A 26,952-nucleotide genomic window follows, 5' to 3' on the forward strand; every position below is an offset into this window, starting at 1 on the left:
CTGTCAATCCTACCTGGTATGGGTACCAGTCTGATTAGCAATATTAAAGTATCGATCGTACGAGAATTCTGTAAGGTATCCCCATCGTGTGTAAACTAAGGACTCTTCCGAAGAATCTCAGTATGTCATCTGCTTCTCTTGCTATTAAACTATTGTCGTTGCTCCATTTTAAATAGCTCCGTACCCATACTCCCCATAAACGTTTGTCCGATCGCATACGGAGCGACTAAAAAGGGACGCAGTCTAAATCGGCAAATGGATTCTCGACTGGCTGCAAAGCAACGCAATTCTGAAATGAAAAACTGCAGTTGCCGTGTGCGAAAGTTAAGGATAGCAGGGAGTATTGTTTGTCGCACCCGAGCATCTTTTGGTTTCATTCGATATGTGACTTCGCCTGATTGATTGCTTGCGCCTTAGCACACCGTTATTTTTTTTTTCTTTTTGAAAACCCACATGTCTTGAAATTTAAATAGACGGAATTGTGGTGACGGTGGTTTGTGCTCCTTAAATCATTTGTATGCGTACACCGTTGTCTTTACATGTACCGGCCGGCCGATGTGGGCGAGCGGTTCTAGGCGCTACAGTCTGGAACCGCTCGACCACTACGGTCGCAGGTTCGAATCCTGCCTCGGGCATGGATGTGTGTGTTGTCCTTAGGTTAGTTAGGTTTAAGTAGTTCTAAGTCCTAGGGGACTGATGACCTTAGAAGTTAAGTGCCATAGTGCTCAGAGCCATTTGAACCATTTTACATGTACCAGATATTTGTGATTTTTCTGTCACTTTCCCGCCGTTTCTACTGTTCGTTTCCCTTGACAGTGCAATTCTATCGAACGGCACAGGCTGCTAGTCACACAAAAGAATACTCCCGGCATGAGTTACATTTTTTTTAATATTTTTTTTTTGACATTTGCTCCCAGTGAGGTACCGGAAATTATATGTTAAACAATACATGTACAGCATGCTACTTACATACCACATGAAATTCTTTTCCCTATTCGCACCAGACTTTCGCTGTCAAATCTCTCCTGCAGTAGCCAGTCACTTCGTCTTACGGATCCCTTATTTAGTTACACAGGAAGTGATTCGCAATCGACCGATTAGCAATTCGGGTCGGCAACGGGTTTAATTTGAGTCACTCTGTGTGCGGAGGACCTTATTATTTTCAGTGACTGTCTGGCGATTGTGTAGTTAAGCAGTAACGGGTCTCTACGCCCGTTTATGCGTAATTCAGTAACGAAACACCTTTTAAGTACTTGGTTTTTGCACAAAACGTATCAACGTAAACTTCGTCTCCAGGTTTCAGTTTAGTAGCAGCATACACCATGTTATGGTGTGCTTTGTTATTGTGAATCCATTGTTTGCAGTGACATTGCTGAATGTGTACCTATCACTGCAAAACACTACAACAACAAAACGCGGAAAACCATTAAAGTGGAATAAGCTGATTTTATATTGTTATTTTACGCTGTTAAGGAATGACACAGTTTATAACTGTCTACATTCAAAATTCCTTGAGTTACTATGCGATACATTTCCCCTTATGCAGGGAAAGATTCGGCATATCAGCTCTGGATGTTTTTCTGGTCGTCAGAACTTAAAATACACGACGACAGTGCTCGTTAGTTCAGTTTGAGGAGGAAGGGGGAAGGATGGAAGTAATCTCTGTGCACATTTATCTCCAGTATTTCAAGCAGAGACAGTTTCTTGCCAGTTGTTCAAATGGCTCTGAGCACTATGGGACTTAACATCTGAGGTCATCAGTCCCCTAGAACCTTTTTTTTGTCATCAGTCTACTGACTGGTTTGATGCGGCCCGCCACGAATTCCTCCCCTGTGCTAACCTCTTCATCTCAGAGTAGCACTTGCAACCTACGTCCTCAATTATTTGCTTGACGTATTCCAATCTCTGTCTTCCTCTACAGTTTTTGCCCTCTACAGCTCCCTCTAGTACCATGGAAGTCATTCCCTCATGTCTTAGCAGATGTCCTATCATCCTGTCCCTTCTCCTTATCAGTGTTTTCCACATATTCCTTTCCTCTCCGATTCTGCGTAGAACCTCCTCATTCCTTACCTTATCAGTCCACCTAATTTTCAACATTCGTCTATAGCACCACATCTCAAATGCTTCGATTCTCTTCTGTTCCGGTTTTCCCACAGTCCATGTTTCACTACTGTACTCCAGACGTACATCCTCAGAAATTTCTTCCTCAAATTAAGGCCGGTATTTGATATTAGTAGACTTCTCTTGGCCAGAAATGCCTTCTTCTAATAATTTCCGGGTATGAAGCCGGATCCCGTCGACATTCTGCAGAATGTCGACGGGATCCGGCTGCGTACCCGGAAATTATGAGAAGAACAAATACGCCGGGAAAATTTCAGAAGTCACAGAAATGCCTTTTTTGCCATAGCGAGTCTACTTTTGATGTCCTCCTTGCTCCGTCCGTCATTGGTTATTTTACTGCCTAGGTAGCAGAATTCCTTAACTTCATTGACTTCGTGACCATCAATCCTGATGTTAAGTTTCTCGCTGTTCTCATTTCTACTACTTCTCATTACCTTCATCTTTCTCCGATTTACTCTCAAACCATACTTTGTACTCATTAGACTGTTCATTCCGTTCAGCAGATCATTAATTCTTCTTCACTTTCACTCAGGATAGCAATGTCATCAGCGAATCGTATCATTGATATCCTTTCACCTTGTATTTTAATTCCACTCCTGAACCTTTCTTTTATTTCCATCCTTGCTTCCTCGATGTACAGATTGAAGAGTAGGGGCGAAAGGCTACAGCCTTGGCTTACTCCCTTCTTAATACGAGCACTTCATTCTTGATCGTCCGCTCTTATTATTCCCTCTTGGTTGTTGTACATATTGTATATGACCCGTCTCTCCCTATAGCTTACCCATACTTTTTTCAGAATCTTGAACAGCTTGCACCAATTTATATTGTCGAACGCTTTTTCCAGGTCGACAAATCCTATGAACGTGTCTTGATTTTTCTGTAGCCTAGCTTCCATTATTAGACGTAACGTCAGAACTGCCTCTCTCGTGCCTCTCTCTTTTCCTAAAGCCGAACCGATCGTCACCTAGCTCATTCTCAATTTTCTTTTCCATTCTTCTGTATATTATTCTTGTAAGCAGCTTCGATGCATGAGCTGTTAAGATGATTGTGCGATAATTCCTCGCACTTGTCAGCTCTTGCCGTCTTCGGAATTGTGTGGATGATGCTTTTCCGAAAGTCAGAAGGTATGTCGCCAGACTCATATATTCTACACACCAACGTGAATAATCGTTTTGTTGCCACTTCCCCTAATGATTTTAGAAATTCTGATGGAATGTTATCTATCCCTTCTGCCTTATTTGACCGTAAGTCCTCCAAAGCTCTTTTAAATTCCGATTGTAATACTGGATCCCCTATCTCTTCTAAATCTCTTCTAAATCCTACACCTGTTATACCATTTTCTGCTGCTGTTGATATTACCCGATACTCATCTGACCAGAAATCCTTGTCTTCCTTCCACTTCACTTCACTCACCCCTATTATATCTAGATTGAGCCTTTGCATTTCTCTTTTCAGATTTTATAGTTTCCTTACCACGTTCAAACTTCTGACATTCCACGCCCCGACTCGTAGAACATTATTCTTTCTTTGATTATTCAATCTTTTTCTCATGGTAACCTCCCCCTTGGCAGTCCCCTCCCGGAGATCCGAATGGGGGACTATTCCGGAATCTTTTGCCAATGTAGAGATCATCATGACACTTCTTCAACTACAGGCCACATGTCCTGTGGATACACGTTACGTGTCTTTAATGCAGTGGTTTCCATTGCCTTCTGCATCCTCATGTCGTTGATCATTGCTGATTCTTCCGGCTTTAGGGGCAATTTCCCACCCCTAGGACAAGAGAGTGCCCTGAACCTCTATCCGCTCCTCCGCCCTCTTTGACAAGGCCGATGGCAGAATGAGGCCAGTCTGAAGTGCCTAGAACCGCTCGGCCACACTGGCCGGCTTGCCAGTTGTGCTAGACAGTGTGCTAATATCACGAAACGTAGGTCGCGCAAACAAATAATTAGTGATGAACAAGTGGCAAGAAAGTTTGTTCTTCATGTTTAAATGTTTCACGCCGGCCGCGGTGGTCTCGCGGTTCTAGGCGCGCAGTCCGGAACCGTGCGACTGCTACGGTCGCAGGTTCGAATCCTGCCTCGGGCATGGATGTGTGTGATGTCCTTAGATTAGTTAGGTTTAAGTAGTTTTAAGTTCTAGGGGACTGATGACCACAGCAGTTGAGTCCCATAGTGCTCAGAGCCATTTGAACCATTTTTTAAAATGTCTCACCAAGTACACACGGTGATATCAGCAGAAATTACGTTAATTCTGCCTGATGTGCGCTGTACCAACTCAGTAAAATTCAATAGTACGAGGGTAATCCGAAAAGTAAGGTTTCCTATTTTTTAAGTACATAGACCTGTTTATTTCTACAATGGTTTACCTCAGTTTACAGCATTAACATTTAGCTATTTTTCGACATAATCTCCATTTTTGTCGATGCATTTTTGTAGACGCTGTGGCAGTTTTTGTATGACAATGTCATACCAGCTCGCCGCCATGCAGTTCAGAAAGTTATGAACCTCTTCTTTCACGTCGTCGTCGGAGCTGAATCGCTGGGACCACAATTAACGCTGACAGGTACTGTGAGACTCTGAAAAAATTCAAACGGACAATTCAGAACCGGAGAAGAGGAATGTTGAGCAAGTGCGTACACATTCTCCATGACAACGCTCGCCCACACATCGCTCGGCAAACCGTTGCCCTCCTGCAACAGTTTCAGTGGTACACAATCACCCACCCACCCTATAGTCCCGACTTGACGCCCAGTGACTATCATCTGTCGGCTAGGTTAAAAGAACATTTGGCCGGAAAGCGATTCAGCTCCGACGACGAGGTGAAAGAAGAGGTTCATAACTTTCTGAACGGCATGGTGGCGAGCTGGTACGACATGGGCATTCATAAACTGCCACAGCGTCTACAAAAATTCATCGACAGACATGGTGATTATGTCGAAAAAATAGCTAAATGTTCAAGTTTAAACTGATGTAAACCGTTGTAGAAATAAACAGATCCATGTAATTATAAAAACATAGGAGACCTTACTTTTGCGATTACCCTCGTAGATGAGACACAGGATTCGAGCAATGTCAGTATTGCTGATGATGTAAAGCAACAATAAATGCCAAGCAAAAATGACGACTGTAATTGGTGATTCTACAATTTGATGATCTCTGATATAGGTAAGTGTGAGAGATTTTTGGCAAATAAAATCATTTTCTTACAAGATCGGTTCTTCTTCGTAACGTGTAATTAATATCACGATGGCACTGCAACCCTCACGCCGTCAAACAATATTTGTGGACGAATCGCTGGAAATATCACAGAGAACGAATGAAGAAACTTCCTGGCAGATTAAAACTGTGTGCCCGACCGAGACTCGAACTCGGGACCTTTGCCTTTCGCGGACAAGTGCTCTACTAACTGAGCTACCGAAGCACGACTCACGGCCGGTACCTACAGCTTTACTTCTGCCAGTACCTCGTCTCCTACATTCCAAACTTTACAGAAACTCTCCTGAGAACCATGCAGAACTAGCACTCCTGAAAGAAAGGATATTGCGGAGACATGGCTTAGCCACAGCCTGGGGGATGTTTCCAGAATGAGATTTTCACTCTGCAGCGGAGTGTGCGCTAATATGAAACTTCCTGGCAGATTAAAACTGTGTGCCCGACCGAGACTCGAACTCGGGACCTTTGCCTTTCTCAGGCAAGTGCTCTACCAACTGAGCTACCGAAGCACAACTCACGCCCGGTACCAACAGCTTTACTTCTGCCAGTACCTCGTCTCCTACCTTCCAAACTTTACAGAAGCTCTTCTGCGAACCATGCAGAACTAGCACTCCTGAAAGAAAGGATATTGCGGAGACATGGCTTAGCCACAGCCTGGGGGATGTTTCCAGAATGAGATTTTCACTCTGCAGAGGAGTGTACGCTGATATGAAACTTCCTTTCTTTCAGGAGTGCTAGTTCTGCATGGTTCGCAGGAGATCTTCTGTAAAGTTTGGAAGATAGGAGACGAGGTACTGGCAGAACTAAAGCTGTGGGTACCGGGCGTGAGTCGTGTTTCGGGAGCTCAGTTGGTAGAGCACTTGCCCGCGAAAGGCAAAGGTCACGAGTTCGTGTCTCGGTCGGGCACACAGTTTTAATCTGCCAGGAAGTTTCATATCAGGGCACACTCCGCTGCAGAGTGAAAATCTCATTCTAGAACGAATGAAGTTCACAAATAGATAGAATGGCGGTATACAGTATATCGTTTTACATTCACGTCTATCTTCAAGAAAAGAGAACTGTATAAACGAAGCTGGAGTGAGCAGTGATCATTGAGGGCTGATCTCTTCCGAGAGTAAATGGAGCCCGCTGCGATACGTGCCGATAGGACAACGCAACTACTTTGTGCTATATTTTATCTGCACTTCAGTTCCGTGGTCAACAGGCCATAAGTCTGTTTGAATTTCACACAGGTGGCACCTGCAAGTCTTCCGCTGACCAGTTCATCCTCCAAGTTATGGAGGGCCGAGCAGTTTAAAGTGGAAAATGCCGCGCAAATAGAAATTGCATTTACGCATTCGTGATGAATATTAGGAAATAAAAGTCACACCAGACATTAGAGAACGAGAAATCCTGCGGCCATCTACAGAGCTAAATCCCAACGTTTGGATCGTCTAACAGTCTTCAACCGAATGGATAATTCCCAGCTCCAGTTAAAAAATATCTACTTTACTTTGCGGACCAAAGAGTGATTAGTAGAATATACATACATGCACAGATGTATGTGAAACAGCTGAGAGACACTCGGGATGATGATGTCATTGAAACAGAGGATGACATGCGTAAAACTGAAATACTAAACACCTTTTTCCAAAGCTGTTTCACAGAGGAATACCGCACTGCAGTCCCTTCTCTAAATCCTCGCACAAACGAAAAAATGGCTGACATCGAAATAAGTGTCCAAGGAATAGGAAAGCAACTGGAATCACTCAACAGAGTAAAGTCCACTGGACCTGACGGGATACCAATTCGATTCTACACAGAGTACGCGAAAGAACTTGCCCCCTTCTAACAGCCGTGTACCGCAAGTCTCTAGAGGAACGGAAGGTTCCAAATGATTGGAAAAGAGCACAGGTAGTCCCAGTCTTCAAGAAGGGTCGTCGATCAGATGCGCAAAACTATAGACCTATATCTCTGACGTCGATCTGTTGTAGAATTTTAGAACATGTATCATGTCGTTTGTGGAAACCCAGAATCTACTCTGTAGGAATCAACAGGGATTCCGGAAGCTGCGATCGTGTGAGACCCAACTCGCTTTATTTGTTCATGAGACCCAGAAAATATTAGCTACAGGCTCCCAGGTAGATACTATTTTCCTTGACTTCCGGAAGGCGTTCGATACAGTTCCGCAATGTCGTCTGATAAACAAAGTAAGAGGCTACGGAATATCAGATCAGCTGTGTGGCTGGATTGAAGAGTTTTCAGCAAACAGAATACAGCATGTTGTTCTCAATGGAGAGACGTCTACAGATATTAAAGCAACCTCTGATGTGCCACAGTGGAGTGTTATGGGACCATTGCTTTTCACAATGTATATAAATGACCTAGTAGATAGTGTCGGAAGTTCCATGCTGGCTTTTCGCGGATGATGCTGTAGTATACAGAGACGTTGCAGCATTAGAAAATTGTAGCGAAATGCAGGATGATCTGCAGCGGATAGGCACTTGGTGCAGGGAGTGGCAACTGACCCTTAACATAGACAAATGTAATGTATTGCGAATACATAGAACGAAGGATCCCTTATTGTATGATTATATGATAGCGGAACCAACACTAGTAGCAGTTACTTCTGTAAAATATCTGCGAGTATGCGTACGGAACGATTTGAAGTGGAATGATCATATAAAATTAATTGTTGGTAAGGCGGGTGCCAGGTTGAGATTCATTGGGAGAGTCCTTAGAAAATGTAGTCCATCAACAAAGGAGGTGGCTTACAAAACACTCGTTCGGCCTACACTTGAGTATTGCTCATCAGTGTGGGATCCGTACCAGCTCGGACTGACAAAGGAGATAGAGAATATCCAAAGAAGAGCGGCGCGTTTCGTCACAGGGTCATTTGGTAAGCGTGATAGCGTTACGGAGATGTTTAGCAAACTCAAGTGGCAGACTCTGCAAGAGAGGCGCTCTGCATCGCGGTGTAGCTTGCTGTCCAGGTTTCGAGAGGGTGCGTTTCTGGATGAAGTATCGAATATCTTGCCTCTCCCCTGCTTATACCTCCCGAAGAGACCACAAATGTAAAATTAGAGAGATTCTAGCGCGCACAGAAGCTTTCCAGCAGTTGTTCCTCCCGCGAACCATACGCGACTGGAACAGGAAAGGGAGTTAATGACAGTGGTACGTAAAGTGCCCTCCGCCACACACCGTTGGGTGGCTTGCGGAGTATTAATGTAGATGTAGATGTAGAGCTAATGGAAAGATTATATTGTCTGACAGATTCCCTTTCACTATACTCATGAATCAAAAGCAACAAATATATCACATGTTATGTTTTCCATGCCTACTACAGTAGTACAAGTTTATATGCCAACAAGCTGTGCAGACGATGAAGAAATTGATGAAATGTATGATGAGATAAAAGAAATTATTCAGGTAGTGTAGGGAGATGAAAATTTAATAGTCACGAGTGACTGGAATTCGAGAGTAGGAAAAGGGAGAGAAGGAAACATAGTAGGTGAATATGGATTGGGGGAGAGAAATGAAAGAGGAAATCTTCTGGTAGAATTTTACACAGAGCATAACTTAATCATAGCTAACACTTGGTTCAAGAATCATAAAAGAAGGTTGTATACATGGAAGAATCCCGGAGATACTAGAAGGTATCAGATAGATTATATAATGACAAAACAGAGATTTAGGAACCAGGTTTTAAATTGTAAGACATTTCCAGGGGCAGATGTGGACTCTGGCCACAATCTATTGGTTATGAGCTGTAGATTAAAAATGAATAAACTGCAAAAAGGTGGGAATTTAGGGAGATGGGACCTGGATAAACTGACTAAACCAGAGGTTGTCAGGGTTTCAGGGAGAGCATCAGGGAACAATTGACGGGAATGGGGGAAAGAAATACAGTAGAAGAAGAATGGGTAGCTCTGAGGGATGAAGTAGTGAAGGCAGCAGAGGATCAAGTAGGTAAAAAGACGAGGGCTAGTAGAAATCCTTGAGTAACAGGAGAAATATTGAATTTAATTGATGAAAGGAGAAAATACAAAAATGCAGTAAATGAAGCAGGCAAAAGGGAATACAAATGCGATCGACAGGAAGTGCAAACTCGCTAAGCAGGCATGGCTAGAGGACAAATGTAAGGATGTAGAGGCTTATCTCACTAGGGGTAAGGTAGATACTGCCTACAGGAAAATTAAAGAGACCTTTGGAGAAAAGAGAGCCACTTGTATGACTATCAAGAGCTCAGATGGAAACCCAGTTCTAAGCAGAGAAGAGAAAGCAGAAAGGTTGAAGGAGTATATAGAGGGTCTATAAAGGGGCAATGTTCTTGAGGACAATATTATGGAAATGGAAGAGGATGTAGGTGTAGATGAAATCGTAGGTACGATACTGCGTGAAGAGTTTGACAGAGCACTGAAAGACCTGAGTCGAAATAAGACCCCGGGAGTAGACAACATTCCACTGGAACTACTGACGGCCTTGGGATAGCCAGTCCTGACAAAACTCTACCATCTGGTGAGCAAGATGTATGAGACAGGCGAAACACCCTCAGACTTCAAGAAGAATATTATAATTCCAATCCCAAAGAAAGCAGGTGTTGACAGATGTGAAAATTACCGAACTATCAGTTTAATAAGTCACAGCTGCAAAATACTAACGCGAATTCTTTACAGACGAATGGAAAAACTGGTAGAAGCCGACCACGGCGAATATCAGCTTGGATTTCGCAGAAATGTTGGAACACGAGAGGCAATACTGACCCTACGACTTATCTTAGAAACTAGATTAAGGAAAGGCAAACCTAGGTTTCTAGCATTTGTAGACTTAGAGAAAGCTTTTGACAATGTAGACTGGAATACTCTCTTTCAAATTCTAAAGGTGGCAGGGGTAAAATACAGGGAGCGGAAGGCAATTTACAATTTGTACAGAACCAGATGGCAGTTATAAGAGTCGAGCGGCATGAAAGGGAAGCAGTGGTTGGGAATCTGTATATTGAGTAAGAAGTGAAGGAAACAAAAGAAAAATTCGGAGTAGGTATTAAAGTCCATGGATCAGAAATAAAAACGTTGAGGTTCGCGGAAGACGTTGTAATTCCGTCACAGACAGCAAAGGACTTAGAAGAGCAGTTGAACGGAATGGAGAGTGTTTTGAAAGGAGGATATAAGATGAACATCAACAAAAGCAACTAATGCATTTCTGAAGAATAGAAATTTGTTAACATCGAGTATAGATTTAACTGTCAGGAAGTCGTTTCTGAAAGTATTAATATGAAGTGTAGCCATGTATGGAAGTGAAACGTGGACGATAAATAGTTTGGACAAGAAGAGAATAGAAGCTTTCGAAATGTGGTGCTACAGAAGAATGCTGAAGCTTAGATGGGTAGATCACATAACTAATGAGGAGGTATTGAATAGAATTGAGGAGAAGAGGAGTCTGTGGCACAACTTGACAAGAAGAAGGGACCAGTTGGTAGGACATGTTCTGAGGCATCAAGGGATCACAAATTTAGCGTTGGAGGGCAGCGTGGAGAGTAAATATCGTAGAGGGAGACCAAGACATGAATACACTAAGCAGATTCAAAAGGATGTAGGTATTGGGAGATGAAGAAACTTACACAGGATAGAGTAGCATGGATAGCTGCATCAAACCAGTCTCAGGACTGAAGAGAACAACAACATGTTTTCCAAAGCTGCTGGAATCGCATAATAATTTTATTAAACTTTTATGCGCCACAGTACAATCAATAGGGCACAAACACTTCCGACGATTAAATTACAAGTAGAATATTGGTAACAAAACAGCTGCAAAAACTTCTCTCTTCTCTGTTAGATTTTGAACATTCACATAGGTAATAACATACTAAATTAGGAATGGTAAGTGACTTGTTCTCATTTGAATGTGTCCACGTTAGGGGAAAAACCATTCAAATACCACAGCGAAACGACGGAACTACAAAATTTGGCAGAGTTCTACCATGTTACAAGCGACGTATTTATCTGCGTGTTTATAAAGCATTTCAAGTCACTCTTTGGACAAGGTGCTAGAATGGCTGTTTCTGATCATTTCTGAGTCGGGCTTGGTGCTCTAGTGGTAAAGCAAGAGTTTGGAAACGGAAAGGCCGCGGCTTCGACCCCTGGTTGCAACACGAAATATTGAAATTTGCCTTTAACCTAGCCTTTACCTCTCGATGCTTTGAAGATTCGGCAGTAACGACACGTAGTTCGATTACACGTTCGACTGTTGCTTCCCTACTACCTCTTATTTTTACTGGGGTGTGTTAGGAATATGCACATTGCCGGATTGGAGTGCGACTGAGACTTGCGCCAGGCCGCTGAACCATATGAAATTATTGCATCATTTCTACGAAAACGTTCCGTTAGCAGCTGACAGTATAATCAGTTTACAATCCCTGTTGACACTAAAAGTAAATAAACAATATTGACCGATGTTATCATCAACCGTTAAAATTCGTTATCACGAAGAAGCGGTCGGTTGTAAATTCAGCCTGACATTCACAGAAAAGTTATTTTACGCAAAGGCTCATAACCAGACGTCAGTAAAAAAAAAAAAAATACGCGAATCATGGCCCAGAGTATAATTATTAAGCTGGGAAATAAATGAAGAAATCTGCACTGAAACTGATTTGCTGTTGCCTTTCTCCGACCCCTGAAAGTTATATAAGCTGTATTAAAGAGAAGCTGGGAAGTGCAAGCAAAGATGGAAAAACATAATAGAATATGCTAATAGGAAATATCCAGGAGAGAATATGAGAAGACAAAATGGAATTACTGAAAACAACAAAAGTGTGAACACAACAAAAGAGAAATGACACTTCATTAGTTCAGACAACAGATGGTAGTTATCAGAGAACAAAGAGAATGTTGTACAACCGGTCCAAGATTTCTGTTAATGTAACAGAAACACAAATAGACGATAACGACATTCCGGAAGTAATGCTAAACGAGGTGTGCAAACCATTCGGTATACGAAGAAAGAGAAGGCCCTGGGAGATTAATAGTAATGATAAAATTAGAGGAAAATTTATTCATAAAAAGCTTGCAAAATAATGTACGTAAAGGAAGGATAACAGTTTAATTTTTTTTACAAAACAGTAGACTGACAGACATGATACAAAAAGAAACTAGAGGCCCATAAGCCTCCTCCCCTATCACACAAGACATTCACCAACCGCAGAGAGCTGGAAAGATTATTGTTCAACCAGAGGAGCAGGCTAGATAGCACAGTGGGGATTTTGCAAGTGGAATTACAGCAACGAGAAGCTACAATGAATTCACACTTCATCTGCGGGTCATAGAATTTGAGAAAGCTTTTGACTCGGTTTCAGGGAAGTAGTAGGAAGACATTGATATTGACTCAACTTGTTAGTACGCGGAAGCAAATATACCTCAATGCTACAACTTTCATGAGTTTAACGGGAAAATCGGAGAACAGGCTCTATCGTCAAAACCATTCTCTAATGTCGAAGAGGAAGTTTCCACATCCTTAAACCGGGAAGACGGCGCACGAATGTGTGTTGATGGAACATTTGTGAACCATTTTTAATTTTGCTGGTCACATTATATTGTTTGCCTCTTGATGCAGAGACCACGAGTACAAGATAGAGAGGTTGGGAAGCGTACAGAGGCAAACAGGCAGTCTTTTCCCCTTCGATCAGTGTGGGAATACAAGAGGAAAGGCAAACAGTAATAATCGTACAATGTACCCTCCTCTATGCACTGTACTGTATCTTTCGAAATATTTCTGTATTTGGTGTATTATTTAGCAAGCGGAACAATTATTTATCAGAAACTTCACACATTATTGTACGCAGTAATTGTACTACCAAAAACTGACACGTAGAACTACAGGGTGACTTAAAAAGAAAGAATAGATTTCATTTGTTTACTACTGTAAAACTGTGAAAGTTGGAAAGACATTACGCGTATCACTGGTAAAGGGAGGTTCATATATTTATGTTCGCACAGCTACTGTATCTTAATCTCAACATGAGCACCATGCGTTGCTCGAGAGGCATTGAAACAGTAGTCCATTTCATTCCATACACGAATCAACAGGTCCCTGTTGAATCGCCAGTTTCAACAATCCAGTTTCTCAGCTCTTGAATAGTAGAAACCATAAATGGAACAACGTCACGTTTTGCGTACCCCTACTGAAAAAAATCGCAAGTTGTGTAGTCTGGAAGACCAAAAGCAATGAGCAAGATCTTGTTGTCCACCTCTTCAAATCCATCATTATGGGATGGTGTTGTTGAGATAACGCCACACTTCATGGCGAAAGCGAGGCAGCCGGCCGATGTGGCCGAGCACTTCTAGGCGCTTCATTCTGGAACCGCACGGCCGCTACGGTCGCAGGTTCGAATCCTGCATCGGGCATGGATGTGTGTGATGTCCTTAGGTTAGCTAGGTTTAAGTAGTTCTAAGTTCTAGGAGACTGATGACCTCAAATGTTAAGTCCCATAGTGCTCAGAGCCATTTGAACCATTTTTGAAAGCAAGGCGGAGTGCCGTCATGCATAAAAATGAAATCATTGGAATCTTCTTACAGTAGAGGAAACAACAAATTTTCCGTCATGTCCAGGTATGACATTCCTGTCGCAGTTTCCTCCGCATAAAAGAAAGGTCCATAAAATTGTTGAACAGAAACGGCACAAAGCACATTCAATTTCGGTGAGTCCCATTCATGTTCGACGACAACGTCAGGATTTTGTGACCACCGAATTATTACATTAAGGCAGTTTAATTTATCCGATTGATGAAACGTCGATTCGTTCGAAAAGATGAGTCGTTCGGAAAAAGTGAAGGACAAGTGAAATGGAAAATTCGTAGCTTTGTTACGCTCGCCGGGACGCAATTGCTGCAGTAACCTGCAGCTCGAAAGACTTCATACCCAGGCGTTGTTTCAGAACACGCCACATCGTTGTTTGAGGAAGTTGAAGTTCGTGGTCTGCCCGCTTGTGGACTTCCGCGGGCTCCGTGTGAACGCATCTCGGGCACGCTCGACATTCTCATCAGATGTGCGCGGCAGACCAGTGTTCTTCCCCTTGCGTATACAGACAACTTCCAAGAATTTTGTATGGCAGTCATAAATCTGCTTGTGCAGAGGTGGCTTCTTGCTGAATCGACGGTGGAATACACTTTATGGATTGACTTCCCGCAAACGGAAATCACAAAATGATTTCTCTTGTGGTGTAGGCACCGTGTTGCTATAAACAAACAACATCGGAGCTGTATCAAAACTTTGGACCTTTCTCTATCCCGTGACATGCGCAGTGTGTTTCTATCTTTTATAGTTAGTAACAAATAATTGAAATCTTTTCTTTCCTTTTGAATGATCCGTTATAAAATACAGATGTCTTGCATTATGTAGTTATGCTTTGTACAGGGTTTGTTTTATCGTATGAATGAACATCTCAGTCTAAACCGACTTGTACTGCGGCTTCTTTTGATACAGGAGCAAAGAGAGACACATGAGGTATTTTTCTTCTACGGATCAAAATGCTTTAGTCTTCGAATAATGAAGTCACGGTTGGTTCTGAAACCATCCTTACACATCAGTGGCGATGCTTCTTCTCTAATGATCTCTGCTTAGATGACACGTTAAGTTCAAACATCCCTTCCATCCGTTGTGGCTATTAAACGTGGCACGGCTATGTGTTGCGTGTGCCCTGCGTTCAAACGTAATGAGGTATCTCGGATGAGATCACGTGCTCCATACCAACAAGCATGAATTCAGAAAACATCGGCCATGCGGGGCCAACCCGTGCTCTCTGACGTGCCGTGAAGAGTTGGTTCTAGGGGGGGAGGGGGGTGGGGCGAACCGTGCTACAGCCCACGGGGGCGACAAAATCGTTAACTTTTATATGGCTCCAAGAGGACAAATTAAACAATACAATGAAAGTTCTGTACAAATGAAAAAGTTTGAGAATAAATTGGAAACAAAAGTCATTAATAGGCTCTAGTGTTTTACTGGAAAGTGTCTACTATATTGTGACACAGATGACAAATGAAATACTGGAGTCGGCCATCTTGGGCGCATCTTTCAAAATTAAACAAGTTTGGTAGTAACAGCTTTGCCAACTCAGTTTCTATCATGCTTCTACACAGTACTTGAAAAGTACTTCCGTCAGCTTGAAATACTCTACGGAAGTGAAAAACTTCGTTTTAAAGAAACAAAGATAAATGTCGGCATGTGATCTCCCATAGCAGTATCGCGGAGGAAAATACTGTGTATTAAATAATACGATTTAATTCCTCTTCTTCTTGTCACTTTCCTCTAAATCGATTTTTTCTGCTTAGTCTGTAACTTCTTTTACGATTTCCCTCATTCCCTTTCCTTTCTCGGTGTTGAAGACGTAAGCAATATACTGTATATTAAAATCATATGGAAGAAAACCTATCAAACCTTATTTTGGAGCTGAAGCAACTAAACTGCACTGTACGAACTGACAACCCAGTATCGTCGAATTTCAAGCTGTGTTCGCATTTCAACAACTTTATTTGGGATTTCATTATTACTTTTCGCAACGAAAAATGAAATTGCTTTCAAAATTGCTTGCTTTGAGCCATCATGATTGTGGTATGCCCGAAAACACGCCTTCTAGATATGCGAACATAGCCGTTTCTCGTTATATACGAGGGCTATTCGAAAAGTAAGAACGATCTGTTGTGAAATGGAAACCACACAGTGAAAATCAAAACTGTTTTATTTGCGACAGTTAGCTACGCCTTCCACACACTTTTCTACATAGTCGCCGCCCCGACTTAGACATCTGTCGTAACGTTCCAACTTTCCAGTACCCTCGTCATAGAAGACAGCCTCCTGTGCTCTCTGACAATTTACTACGCTGGATATTGTCTTCGTAGCCAGCAGTTCATCTGAATAGAGATGAAAATCAGAAGGAACCAATTCCGTTCTGTATGGTGGGTAATCATACACTTCCCATCGAAAACGTCGCAGGAGCGTTCTCATTGGCCCTGCAGTGTGCGGCCGAGAATTGTCATGAAGAAGGAAATTCATGACAGGCACTTTACTATTTTCTAGGCATCTTTACGCGCTCACTGTGCGCTCTGAATTGAAAAGAGCGACGTAACGCTATCTACGGTCATACTGCAGACACTGCTCAACACATCTGTGCGAAACTTCATAAGATTTTCACTGTGGTTTCCATTTCGCGACGGATCGTTCCTTACTTTGCGAATAGCCCTCTTACTACGGACACACTAAATAGGTAGACGTATACACCTTTTTTCCACAAATAAAGCATTTATATGTGAGTCACTCCCCGTCCTATTACCTTCCACTGTGTTCAGCACAAGCTCCGACGCTACCGCCGAAAAGTGCTGTCAACCTTATCCGATATGTTTGCACACGGAGCCATCGGAAGCCTACAAGAGAGCAGCCAGGAACTTCAAGTTCCCTAAACAACGGTGTGGCGTGTTCTCAATCAACGCCTGCAAATGAAGCCTTTACGAGTTGCAGTTACTGCAGCAATTGCGTCCCGGCGACCATAACAAAGGTACGAATTTTGCATGTCACTTCTCCAGGATATGACAGACGTCACTTATTCCGAACGACTCATCTTTTCGGGCGAATCGACGTTTCATCCATCGGGTAAATTAAACCGCCTTAAAGTAATAATTCGGTGGTCACAAAATCCTGACGTTGTCTCCGAACATGAATGGGAATCACTGAAACTGAATGTGCTTTGGCCGTTTCTGTTCACAGATTTTATGCACCTTTCCTTTTTTTGGAGGAAACTGTCACAGGAATGTCATACCTGGACATCATGCAAAATTTGTTGTTTCCTCTACTACATTTAATTTTTATGCATGACGGCGCACGCCTCACTTTCACCCTGAGGTTCGGCGTCATCTTAACACCACCATCCCACAATGATGGATTGCAAGAGGTGGACAACAAGATCTTGTCCATTGCTTTTGACCTCCCAGGTCACTTGACCTCACAGCACGTGATTTTTTTTTTCTGTGGACGTACATTAAAGGAGTCATTATTCCATTTATGGCAGCTACTCTTCAAGAGCTGATAAATCGATTTGTTGAAACTGTCGATTCAATAAACAGGGACCTGTTGATTCGTGCATGGAATGAAACGGACTACCGTTCCGATGCTTCTCGAGTAACGCGTGGTGCTCATGTTGAGTGTAGGTATAGTACATGCGGGAACAAAAAAATCTGAACCTTCCTCTCTCCAGTGACATGCGTAACGTGTTTGTCTTTCACACTTGCCCTGTAGTAAACAAATGAAATCTGTTCTCTCTTTTTGAATCACCCCGTACTAAATATCAATTTTTGATAGTACAATTACTACGTACAATAATTTGTAAAGTTACCAACAAATACTTGTTCCGCGTCAAAATTACTATAACAATTACCGCAATCTTCGAAAGCCACTGTACATTGCATAGCGGGGCGTACATAGTGTCATTATTATAATTTTTGTTTCCTCTTGTATTACCGCACTGAGCTAGGGGCAAATGACTACCTGTCTGCCTCGGTACACTTCCCAACGTCTGTCATCTTTTACTCGTGGTCCGTGAGGCTAGAAGCAAAACAGTACAATGTCACCAGCAAAACTAAAAGTGGTTCACATATGTTCCATTAACACATATTCGTTTTTCGTCTTTCTAGTTTAATGATCTGGAAACGACAGTAGCAATCAGCACATGTCTTGCACCTCACGCTCCACCCTGCTCAGGGAACGAGAAAAAGTGAACAGGTTTTAGTTATGCACTCTACGACCAACACAACTTTATTTTGGTTAACGCAATTAATTTTCGAGTTGTTCTTAAAACGTATTTAGATGTTTCACTGACTGGGGCCATATGCCTGTCTCTGGTCTTAAAGACGCAGATATGTCAAAAAGATTTATTAGTAAGTGTAATATGTAAAAATAATACGTCATGGATGAATGACATTGTGAGAAAGATTGACTATGTCTGAGACTGCAAGGAAGGGGAGGGAGAGACGGCGCTTGAAATTTTCGCACAGGCAGCAAAATCCCTGTAGCAGTCCCTGTTCACGTGGCATCTTGAGTCGAGAGTCAGGCCGTTGGCTGCAGTAAACCCTGAGTTCCGCAAAGTATTTGACTCGAGACTACACAAACTTTTATTAATGAAAGTGCGATCGTATGGCGTACCGTACGAAACATGTGACTGGAATGCGAATTTCTTGGTAGCGACATCGCAGCATGTAGAAGTAACTTGAGGCGTGCACCGAGGAGTCTGTTGAGACCTTTGCTAATCGAATTGCAAGACAATGTTCATAGTAACCACGGACTTCAACAGGTTGTGTAGTTCTCTATAACGAAGTACTGCCTGAAAAGAGCTCCGTAAAATACTCAATCAGTTCCTGATAAGATTTCAAAGAGTACCAGCTTGCTTCAACTGTTGAGAAATGCAAATTCGTTCACTTCACAAAACGATTAAACGTGGTATCGCATAGCTGTAATATCAATGAGTCACGAATGAATCCGGTGGGATCAATTGATAGAAATATCTGAGTACAAAGATTTGTAGTAGAGGTGGGAAAAACCAGTTGCTTACAAGTGATACTGGTATTTTAGTTCTGAATAACCGATTGCCGACCGTTGTGGCCAAGCGGTTCTAGGCGCTTCAGTCCAGAACCGCGCTGCTGCGACGGTCACACGTTCGACTCCTACCTCGGGCATGGGTGTGTCTGATGCCCTTAGGTTAGTTAGGTTTAAGTAGTTCTAAGTCTAGAGGTCTGATGATCCCAGATGTTAAGTCTGTTAAGTCCCATAGTGCTTGGAGCCATTTGAATTTGAATAACCGATAGTTTTTCGGTAGTTGTTTGGCCTCGATTATAACAGGTGCTTTTTTTACTAATAACGAGATAAAAAAAAAACGGAAATAACAATAAGCCACAGAAGCAGTGCTAACGTTTTCAGTTTTTTAATATACCTTCCTTAAAGTTTTTAAATAAACTTTTGTTAAAAATACAGAAAAGGGTAACTTTCCATTGTTTGGAAATATTGCGTTATTATAGCAAATGGGGAAAGCGGCCAGTGCTATTTTAATGACAATGTCGACCGAAACGAGCAACAAAAGCATGATGTAAGAACTGGTACAGAGTTGAAACTTCCTAGTAGATTAAAACTCGAACTCGGGACCTTTGCCTTTCACGGGCAAGTGGTCTACCAACTAAGCTACCCAAGCACGACTCACGCCCAGTCCTCACAGCTGTACTTCTGCCAGTACCTCGTCTCCTACTTTTCCAAACTTTCTGCGAACCTTGCAGAACTGTGAGGACGGGCCGTGAGTCGTGCTTGGGTAGCTCAGATAGTAGAGCACTTGCCAACGAAAGGCAAAGGTCCCGAGTTCGAGACGCGGTACGGCACACAGTTTTAATCTGCCAGGGAGTTTTATATCAGCGCACACTCCGCTACAGAGTGAAAATCTCATTCTTGGTACAGAGTTGCTGAATCGGTACTGAACCTGCTACCATGTGGCGCAGCCTATTAGATGATACGCGTGTATATGTAGTGTCCAAGACATTACCATCTGGTCTATATGGTAGTTTCTCACTGTCATCGTCGGACATCACTTGTATTACATTGCGCCATCTCTAGTCTGGAAGTCTTTTGCGAAGTGCGGATCCAAGGAACTACAGTGCTCTATTTGCTTTAAAAGATTAAAAAACCAGAGGAGCCACAGCAAACTTTCGGCATCATTTGAGGAGAAAATTTAAAACTTAACAATTCATTCATAGTATACAATAAAAGTAGAAAGTAGGTCATCTGCCATCCCAGGCAATTTATAGCACTTAAAACACTTGATAATGGCACCTGGAAGCCGAATTCATTATTTTAAAAAAAAAAAAAACAGTCTAATTGCGGTACTGATTTTAAGAAATACATAATATGCCTTTATCTGCTTGTAGCCCATGAAAACGGACAAATTAACACGAAAAATAGAGTCCTTCAACCTGGTTTCAGCCTTTAGCATTACTATTCGTAACGTTCAAATACTGGTATTATCAGCCTTGATTACAACATGCTTTTTGAGCAGGGTTTTAAAAAAACTGGAATCAAAAGGAGAATACTATTGATTTTTTTGTAGCACTCAATCTCTTATCATTTTTAGAGAAAAGCAGCGAACGGTGGACGGAATAAGTTTTATTTTATTTATGTATTTAATTTAATATTTTTATTCTGCATATCTTGAAACTCAATGGAGTAAAAATATTTCAGTCTTTATTCGATTTTTGCGTTCATTACAGGAAATAATAGGAATAAAAAACCAAAAAAGTTTATTTCAGAAACAGGTTATCTTGTACGTTTTTAACAGCCAGGTTAAACTGGCGTTGAAAAACCCGATATAACCGAACACTGGCTGTTCCAGCGATAACCACCATCCCTAATTTGTAGGGATGTGAAATGGAACGATCTTGTAAGCTCTATTGCAGGTGAAGCAGATGCGTGGTACTTCATTTGCAAGATACCGAGGAGAACGATCATTCTGCAAAGAAGATTTGCTTAAAAAAACACTCGTGAGACATATCCTACACTCCTGGAAATTGAAATAAGAACACCGTGAATTCATTGTCCCAGGAAGGGGAAACTTTATTGACACATTCCTGGGGTCAGATACATCACATGATCACACTGACAGAACCACAGGCACATAGACACAGGCAACAGAGCATGCACAATGTCGGCACTAGTACAGTGTATATCCACCTTTCGCAGCAATGAAGGCTGCTATTCTCCCATGGAGACGATCGTAGAGATGCTGGATGTAGTTCTGTGGAACGGCTTGCCATGCCATTTCCACCTGGCGCCTCAGTTGGACCAGCGTTCGTGCTGGACGTGCAGACCGCGTGAGACGACGCTTCATCCAGTCCCAAACATGCTCAATGGAGGACAGATCCGGAGATCTTGCTGGCCAGGGTAGTTGACTTACACCTTCTAGAGCACGTTGGGTGGCACGGGATACATGCGGACGTGCATTGTCCTGTTGGAACAGCAAGTTCCATTGCCGGTCTAGGAATGGTAGAACGATGGGTTCGATGACGGTTTGGATGTACCGTGCACTATTCAGTGTCCCCTCGCCGATCACCAGAGGTGTACGGCCAGTGTAGGAGATCGCTCCCCACACCATGATGCCGGGAGTTGGCCCTGTGTGCCTCGGTCGTATGCAGTCCTGATTGTGGCGCTCACCTGCACGGAGCCAAACACGCATACGACCATCATTGGCACCAAGGCAGAACCGACTCTCATCGCTGAAGACGACACGTCTCCATTCGTCCCTCCATTCACGCCTGTCGCGACGCCACTGGAGGCGGGCTGCACGATGTTGGGGCGTGAGCGGAAGACGGCCTAACGGTGTGCGGGACCGTAGCCCAGCTTCATGGAGACGGTTGCGAATGGTCCTCGCCGATACCCCAGGAGCAACAGTGTCCCTAATTTGCTGGGAAGTGGCGGTGCGGTCCCCTACGGCACTGCGTAGGATCCTACGGTCTTGGCGTGCATCCGTGCGTCGCTGCGGTCCGGTCCCAGGTCGACGGGCACGTGCACCTTCCGCCGATCACTGGCGACAACATCGATGTACTGTGGAGACCTCACGCCCCACGTGTTGAGCAATTCGGCGGTACGTCCACCCGGCCTCCCGCATGCCCACTATACGCCCTCGCTCAAAGTCCGTCAACTGCACATACGGTTCACGTCCACGCTGTCGCGGCATGCTACCAGTGTTAAAGACTGCGATGGAGCTCCGTATGCCACGGCAAACAGGCTGACACTGACGGCGGCGGTGCACAAATGCTGCGCAGCTAGCGCCATTCGACGGCCAACACCGCGGTTCCTGGTGTGTCCGCTGTGCCGTGCGTGTGATCATTGCTTGGACAGCCCTCTCGCAGTGTCCGGAGCAAGTATGGTGGGTCTGACACACCGGTGTCAATGTGTTCTTTTTTCCATTTCCAGGAGTGTAGAATATTGCTGAGGTGTGTGAAACTCACATCAAATAGGATTAACAGGGAGCATTGAACGTATGCATAGAACGGCAGCACGAATGGTCACAAGAGTGTTTGACTCGTGAGAGAGTGTCAGGAAGGCGGTGACAAGCGTGAATTGGCAGGCGTTTAATTTTGAAGACGTCAACTGCGACAATGAATCAGATACAAACCGTAATGTTTGATTTACGCGCCTTTTTGTAAACGGAGAGCGGTGCGATCTCTGCTCATAGTTGCTTTCGGTGCGATTTGTGCTCATAGTTGCTTTCGTTTCCAAGAGATTGTTCTCTAGCTAGAATGTTGTGCCGTTTCTGTAGTCAGAATCGTAATATCAGGGCAAACCGTTATAATCAAGTTTCTCACAAGGGAGGGCGTAAAATGGTCCGGAATTTTGAAAAGACTTGTGGTACAGTTCAGAGACATCGCTCTAAGCAAGACTCAAGTGCACGCGTGGCACAAACAGTTTTTAAAATGGTTCAAATGGCTCTGAGCACAATGGAACTTAACATCTGTGGTCATCAGTCCCCTAGAACTTACAACTACTTAAACCTAACTAACCTAAGGACATTACATACATCCATGCCCGAAGCAGGATTCGAACCTGCGAGCGTAGCAGTCGCGCGGTTCCGGACTGAGCGCCTAGAACCGCTAGACCACCGCGGCCGGCAAACAGTTTTTACGAGGGCGAGAAACAGTTGAGAATGCAGCTCACTGCTGTCGCCCAAGGACCAACATGGCTAAGGAGAATATTCACATTGTTAGCAAGATTACTGAAGACGATCGCCGAACAGGTGCTGGAATTGCTACTGATGTTGGCTTGAGATACCGTAGTGCTCAGCCTATCATTACTGACAGCCGCGGATTTCTGAAATTGTCTGCAAGGTGGGCGCTTTGTCTTCTGACCGCAGAGCACAAATTTCATCGTTTCGAGGTATGCAAACGGGACTGATACTCTAACATACTAGAGAGGAACAATTTATCCACCGGATTGTGACCTGCGATAAAACGTGGGTGTACCATTTTGCCCTGGATTCGAAAAAAAGCGCCATGGATTGGCGCAAAGAGGATGAATCTGCGCCCATCAGAGCCAAAATGACCACGGGGAAGGTTCTTGCAACAGTCTTTGTTTTATTTTAAAGGAGTTTTTCTCGTCGATTTTCTCCACAAACGTCGTACTGTGGACGCTGCATACTACTGCCAACTTTTGGATAAAACGAAACGTGTATATCGTCAGAAAAGGCGCGCATTTCCAATCCGAGGTGTGATCGTGCTTCATAATAATGCTCGATCCCATACAGCTGCCTGAACTCAACAAAAAATTCAGGAATTGATTTAGACCGCGGTAGAATACTCTATCTAGAGTCTGGACTTATCGTACTGCGATTTTCATTTGTTTGGGCCACTAAAAGAAGCAATCGGAGGATACAAATTTGACGATGATGGCGTTATCGAAGTACTCGTGTGCAACTGGCTGCTGTCACAGTGCCTGTCGGCTATGAAAACTACGTTCCCCGTTCAGGAGGATATATACAGAAAAATAAGTTCATGTGTATGGGATTTTCTGAGGCTTAAGGGGAGCAGGACGTCAAACGGGCCGACTTGGAGCAGGAGAGGCACCACAGGACATTTTAATTTACACTGTCTATACTTTTAAAAATAAATTCATAAAACTTTAACAGCACGACCAGGAAGGATTAAGGATTCATACTCATAGCAGTGGAAGCTCAAAAACATAACAAAACACTTTTTTTTTACTTGTGAAATTTCGTCATTTTTTCACTTACCACTGGCTGCATTTGTTGCTATAGGTACACTTTTCTTCCTAAGTAAGAGAGATTTTTCCATGACTTTTGCACAGCATACAAACCATAGTTACAGGTGTATGAAACTCTAGAAGTTATTTAATTTATGAAAAATCAACGAACTGTTACATTTTCAACTTCATGTTTAGAAAAAATTCAAGTTTTATAGTTAATTATCTCAATTTTTCCACAGTTTTTTTAATAGATATGGAAAATTCTAGAGTTTCATACAGGTGTATAGTGTTTGTATGCTATGCAAAATTCATCGAAGAATCTCTGTTACTTAGGAGGAAAAGTGTACCTATAGCAACAAATGCAGCCAGTAATAAGTGAAAAAATGATGAAATTTCTCATGTAAAGAAAAAGGTATTTTGTTACGTTTTTGAACTTCCTCTGCGATAAGTGTGAGTCCTCAAACCTTCCTGGTCATGGTGACAAAGTTCTATGAATTTATTTGTAAAAGTGTAGACAGTAGAAATTCAAATGTCTTGTGGTGACTCTCCTGCTCCAAGTCGGCCCGTTTGACATCCAACCCCCCCCCCCCCACCCCCACCCCCAAAATAAACTCTAAAAAAATTCATTTTATATTTGATTCGCCCTAGCATGCGAAAACCTCGTTAGAAAGTTTCATCAAGCAATATTAAGTGAGGAATCGAGGAATGTACACACACCCTAGGAAACACTATTTAGAGCGCGCGCAGACGCTTTTAAGCAGTCGTCCTCCCGCACTCCGTACGTAAAGGGAGCGGGGAGGAACCTCACTCGGATCGTGCCGTATCACGACGGGAAGCACCGTGTGCTGTGCGCTCACCTTTGGCGCCGGGCACGACGTAACTGAGGTCGCGGAACTCCAGGTTGAGGCGCAGTGGACACAGCTCGACGCTGGCTTCTGCGTCGCCGTCGGTTGCCATGGCGACAGGAGCGCGTGTGCCGCGGACGCACCGACGCACTGGCAGCAGCGGCAGGGAATCTGAACGTCGGCGGCCTCGACGGACGACTGGCCGCTGCCGCAGCAGCAGCCGCTGCGCCGGCAGCCGATCGCTGCTGTGGTGGGAGGCGGGGCGCCGCGGACAGATAACGCGGCGCGGGCGGCCGCAGGGCGCGTCTCGCAAGGGGACCGCACCTCCTTGTCATCACCGATTTCGTCCAGATTTATGGTATACACGGGGCTTGGCCAGCAATGAAAGTGACCGAAGTAGGAGCTCAAGGTGACCAACCATTTAGAAAGAACCTCACTGAAGAGCCAAAGAAACTGGTAGACTTCCGAAATATCGTGTAGATCCCCCGCGAGCACGCAGAAGTGCCGCAACATGACGTGGCACGGACTCAACTAATATCCGAGAGAACTGACATCATGAATCCTGCAGGGCTGTCCATAATTCCGTAAGAATAAGAGAGGTTAGAGATCTCTTCTGAACAGCGCGTTGCAAGGCATCCCAGATATGCTCAATAATGTTCACGTCTGGGGAGTCTGGTGGGCAGCGGAAGTGTTTAAACTCAGAAGAGTGTTGTTACTGGAGCCACTCTGTACAGTTCTGGACGTGTGGGGTGTCGCATTGTCCTGCTGGAATTGCCTAAGACCGTCGAATGCACAATGGACATGAATGGATGCAGGTGATGAGACAGGATGCTTATGTACGTGTCAAAGGAGACCCGCACCTTCTTGTCATCGCCGATTCCGTCCAGTATTATGGTATATGTGGGGCTTGGCCAGTAATGAAAGTGACAGAAGTAGGAGCTCCAGGTCACCAAGCCTTTAGAAAGAATCACACTGAAGAGCCAAAGAAACTGGTAGATTTGTGTAATATCGTGTAGGTCCCCGCGAGCATGCAGGAGTGCCGCAACACGACGTGGCACGGACTCGACTAATGTCTGAGGGAACTGACAGCATGAATCCTGCAGGGCTGTCCATAATTCCGTAAGAATAAGAAGGGAGTGGAGGTCTCTTCTGAACAGTGCGTTGCAAGGCATCCCAAAATATGCTCAATAATGTTCACGTCTGGGAAGTCTGGTGGCCAATGGAAGTGTTTAAACTCAGAAGAGTGTTCCTGGAGCCACTCTGTAGAATTCCGGACGTGTGGGGTGTCGCATTGTCCTGCTGGAATTGCCCAAGACCGTCGAATGCACAATGGACATGGATGCAAGTCATAAGACAGATGCTTGTGTAATTGTCGCCTGTAGGAGTCGTATCTAGACGTATCAGGGGTTCCACGTCACTCCAACTGCACACACCCCACACCATTACAGAGCCTTCACCAGCTTGAACAGTCCCCTGCTAACCTCCCCTGCTGACCTCCTCCCCATACCCATACATGTCCATCTGCTCGATATAACGAGACTTGTCCGACCAGGCAACATGTTTCCATTCATCGACAGACCAATGTTGGTGTTGAGGGGCCAAGGCGAAGCTTAATGCCTTGTATCATGCAGTCAGCAAGGGTACACAAGTGGACTATCGGTTCCAAAAGACCATATCGATGATGTTTCGTTGAATGGTTCACACGCTGACACTTGTTGATGGGGATTAGCCGAGCGGTCTTAGGCGCTGCAGTCATGGACTGTATGGCTGATCCCTGCAGGCATGGGTGTGTGTGTTTATCCTTAGGATAATTTAGGTTAAGTAGTGTGTAAGCTTAGGGACTGATGACCTTAGCAGTTAAGTCCCATAAGATTTCACACACATTTCTGAACTTGTTCATGGCCCAGCATTAAAATCTGCAGTTGAATGACTTTCTTCAGTCGTTGTTGGTCCCATTATTGCAGGATCTTTTTCCGACCGCAGCGATGGTGAAGATTTGATGTTTTACTTGATTCCTGATGTTCA

At 43.8% G+C, this 26,952-nt stretch overlaps 1 protein-coding gene across 1 annotated transcript in view; it reads right to left on the reverse strand.

Moving 5' to 3' along the window:
* LOC126279098 (ATP-binding cassette sub-family G member 4-like) overlaps positions 1–25,194 on the reverse strand; it is a 359,996-nt gene extending 334,802 nt beyond the window's left edge. Inside the window, exon 1 of the mRNA XM_049979571.1 lies at positions 24,940–25,194. Coding sequence (XP_049835528.1) covers positions 24,940–25,039 — 100 coding nt within the window. The 5' untranslated portion in view covers positions 25,040–25,194. The remainder of the gene's footprint in view (positions 1–24,939) is intronic.
* Positions 25,195–26,952: the final 1,758 nt, after the last annotated feature.

This window comes from Schistocerca gregaria, chromosome 6, assembly GCF_023897955.1.
Source record: "Schistocerca gregaria isolate iqSchGreg1 chromosome 6, iqSchGreg1.2, whole genome shotgun sequence".
NCBI lineage: Eukaryota > Metazoa > Arthropoda > Insecta > Orthoptera > Acrididae > Schistocerca > Schistocerca gregaria.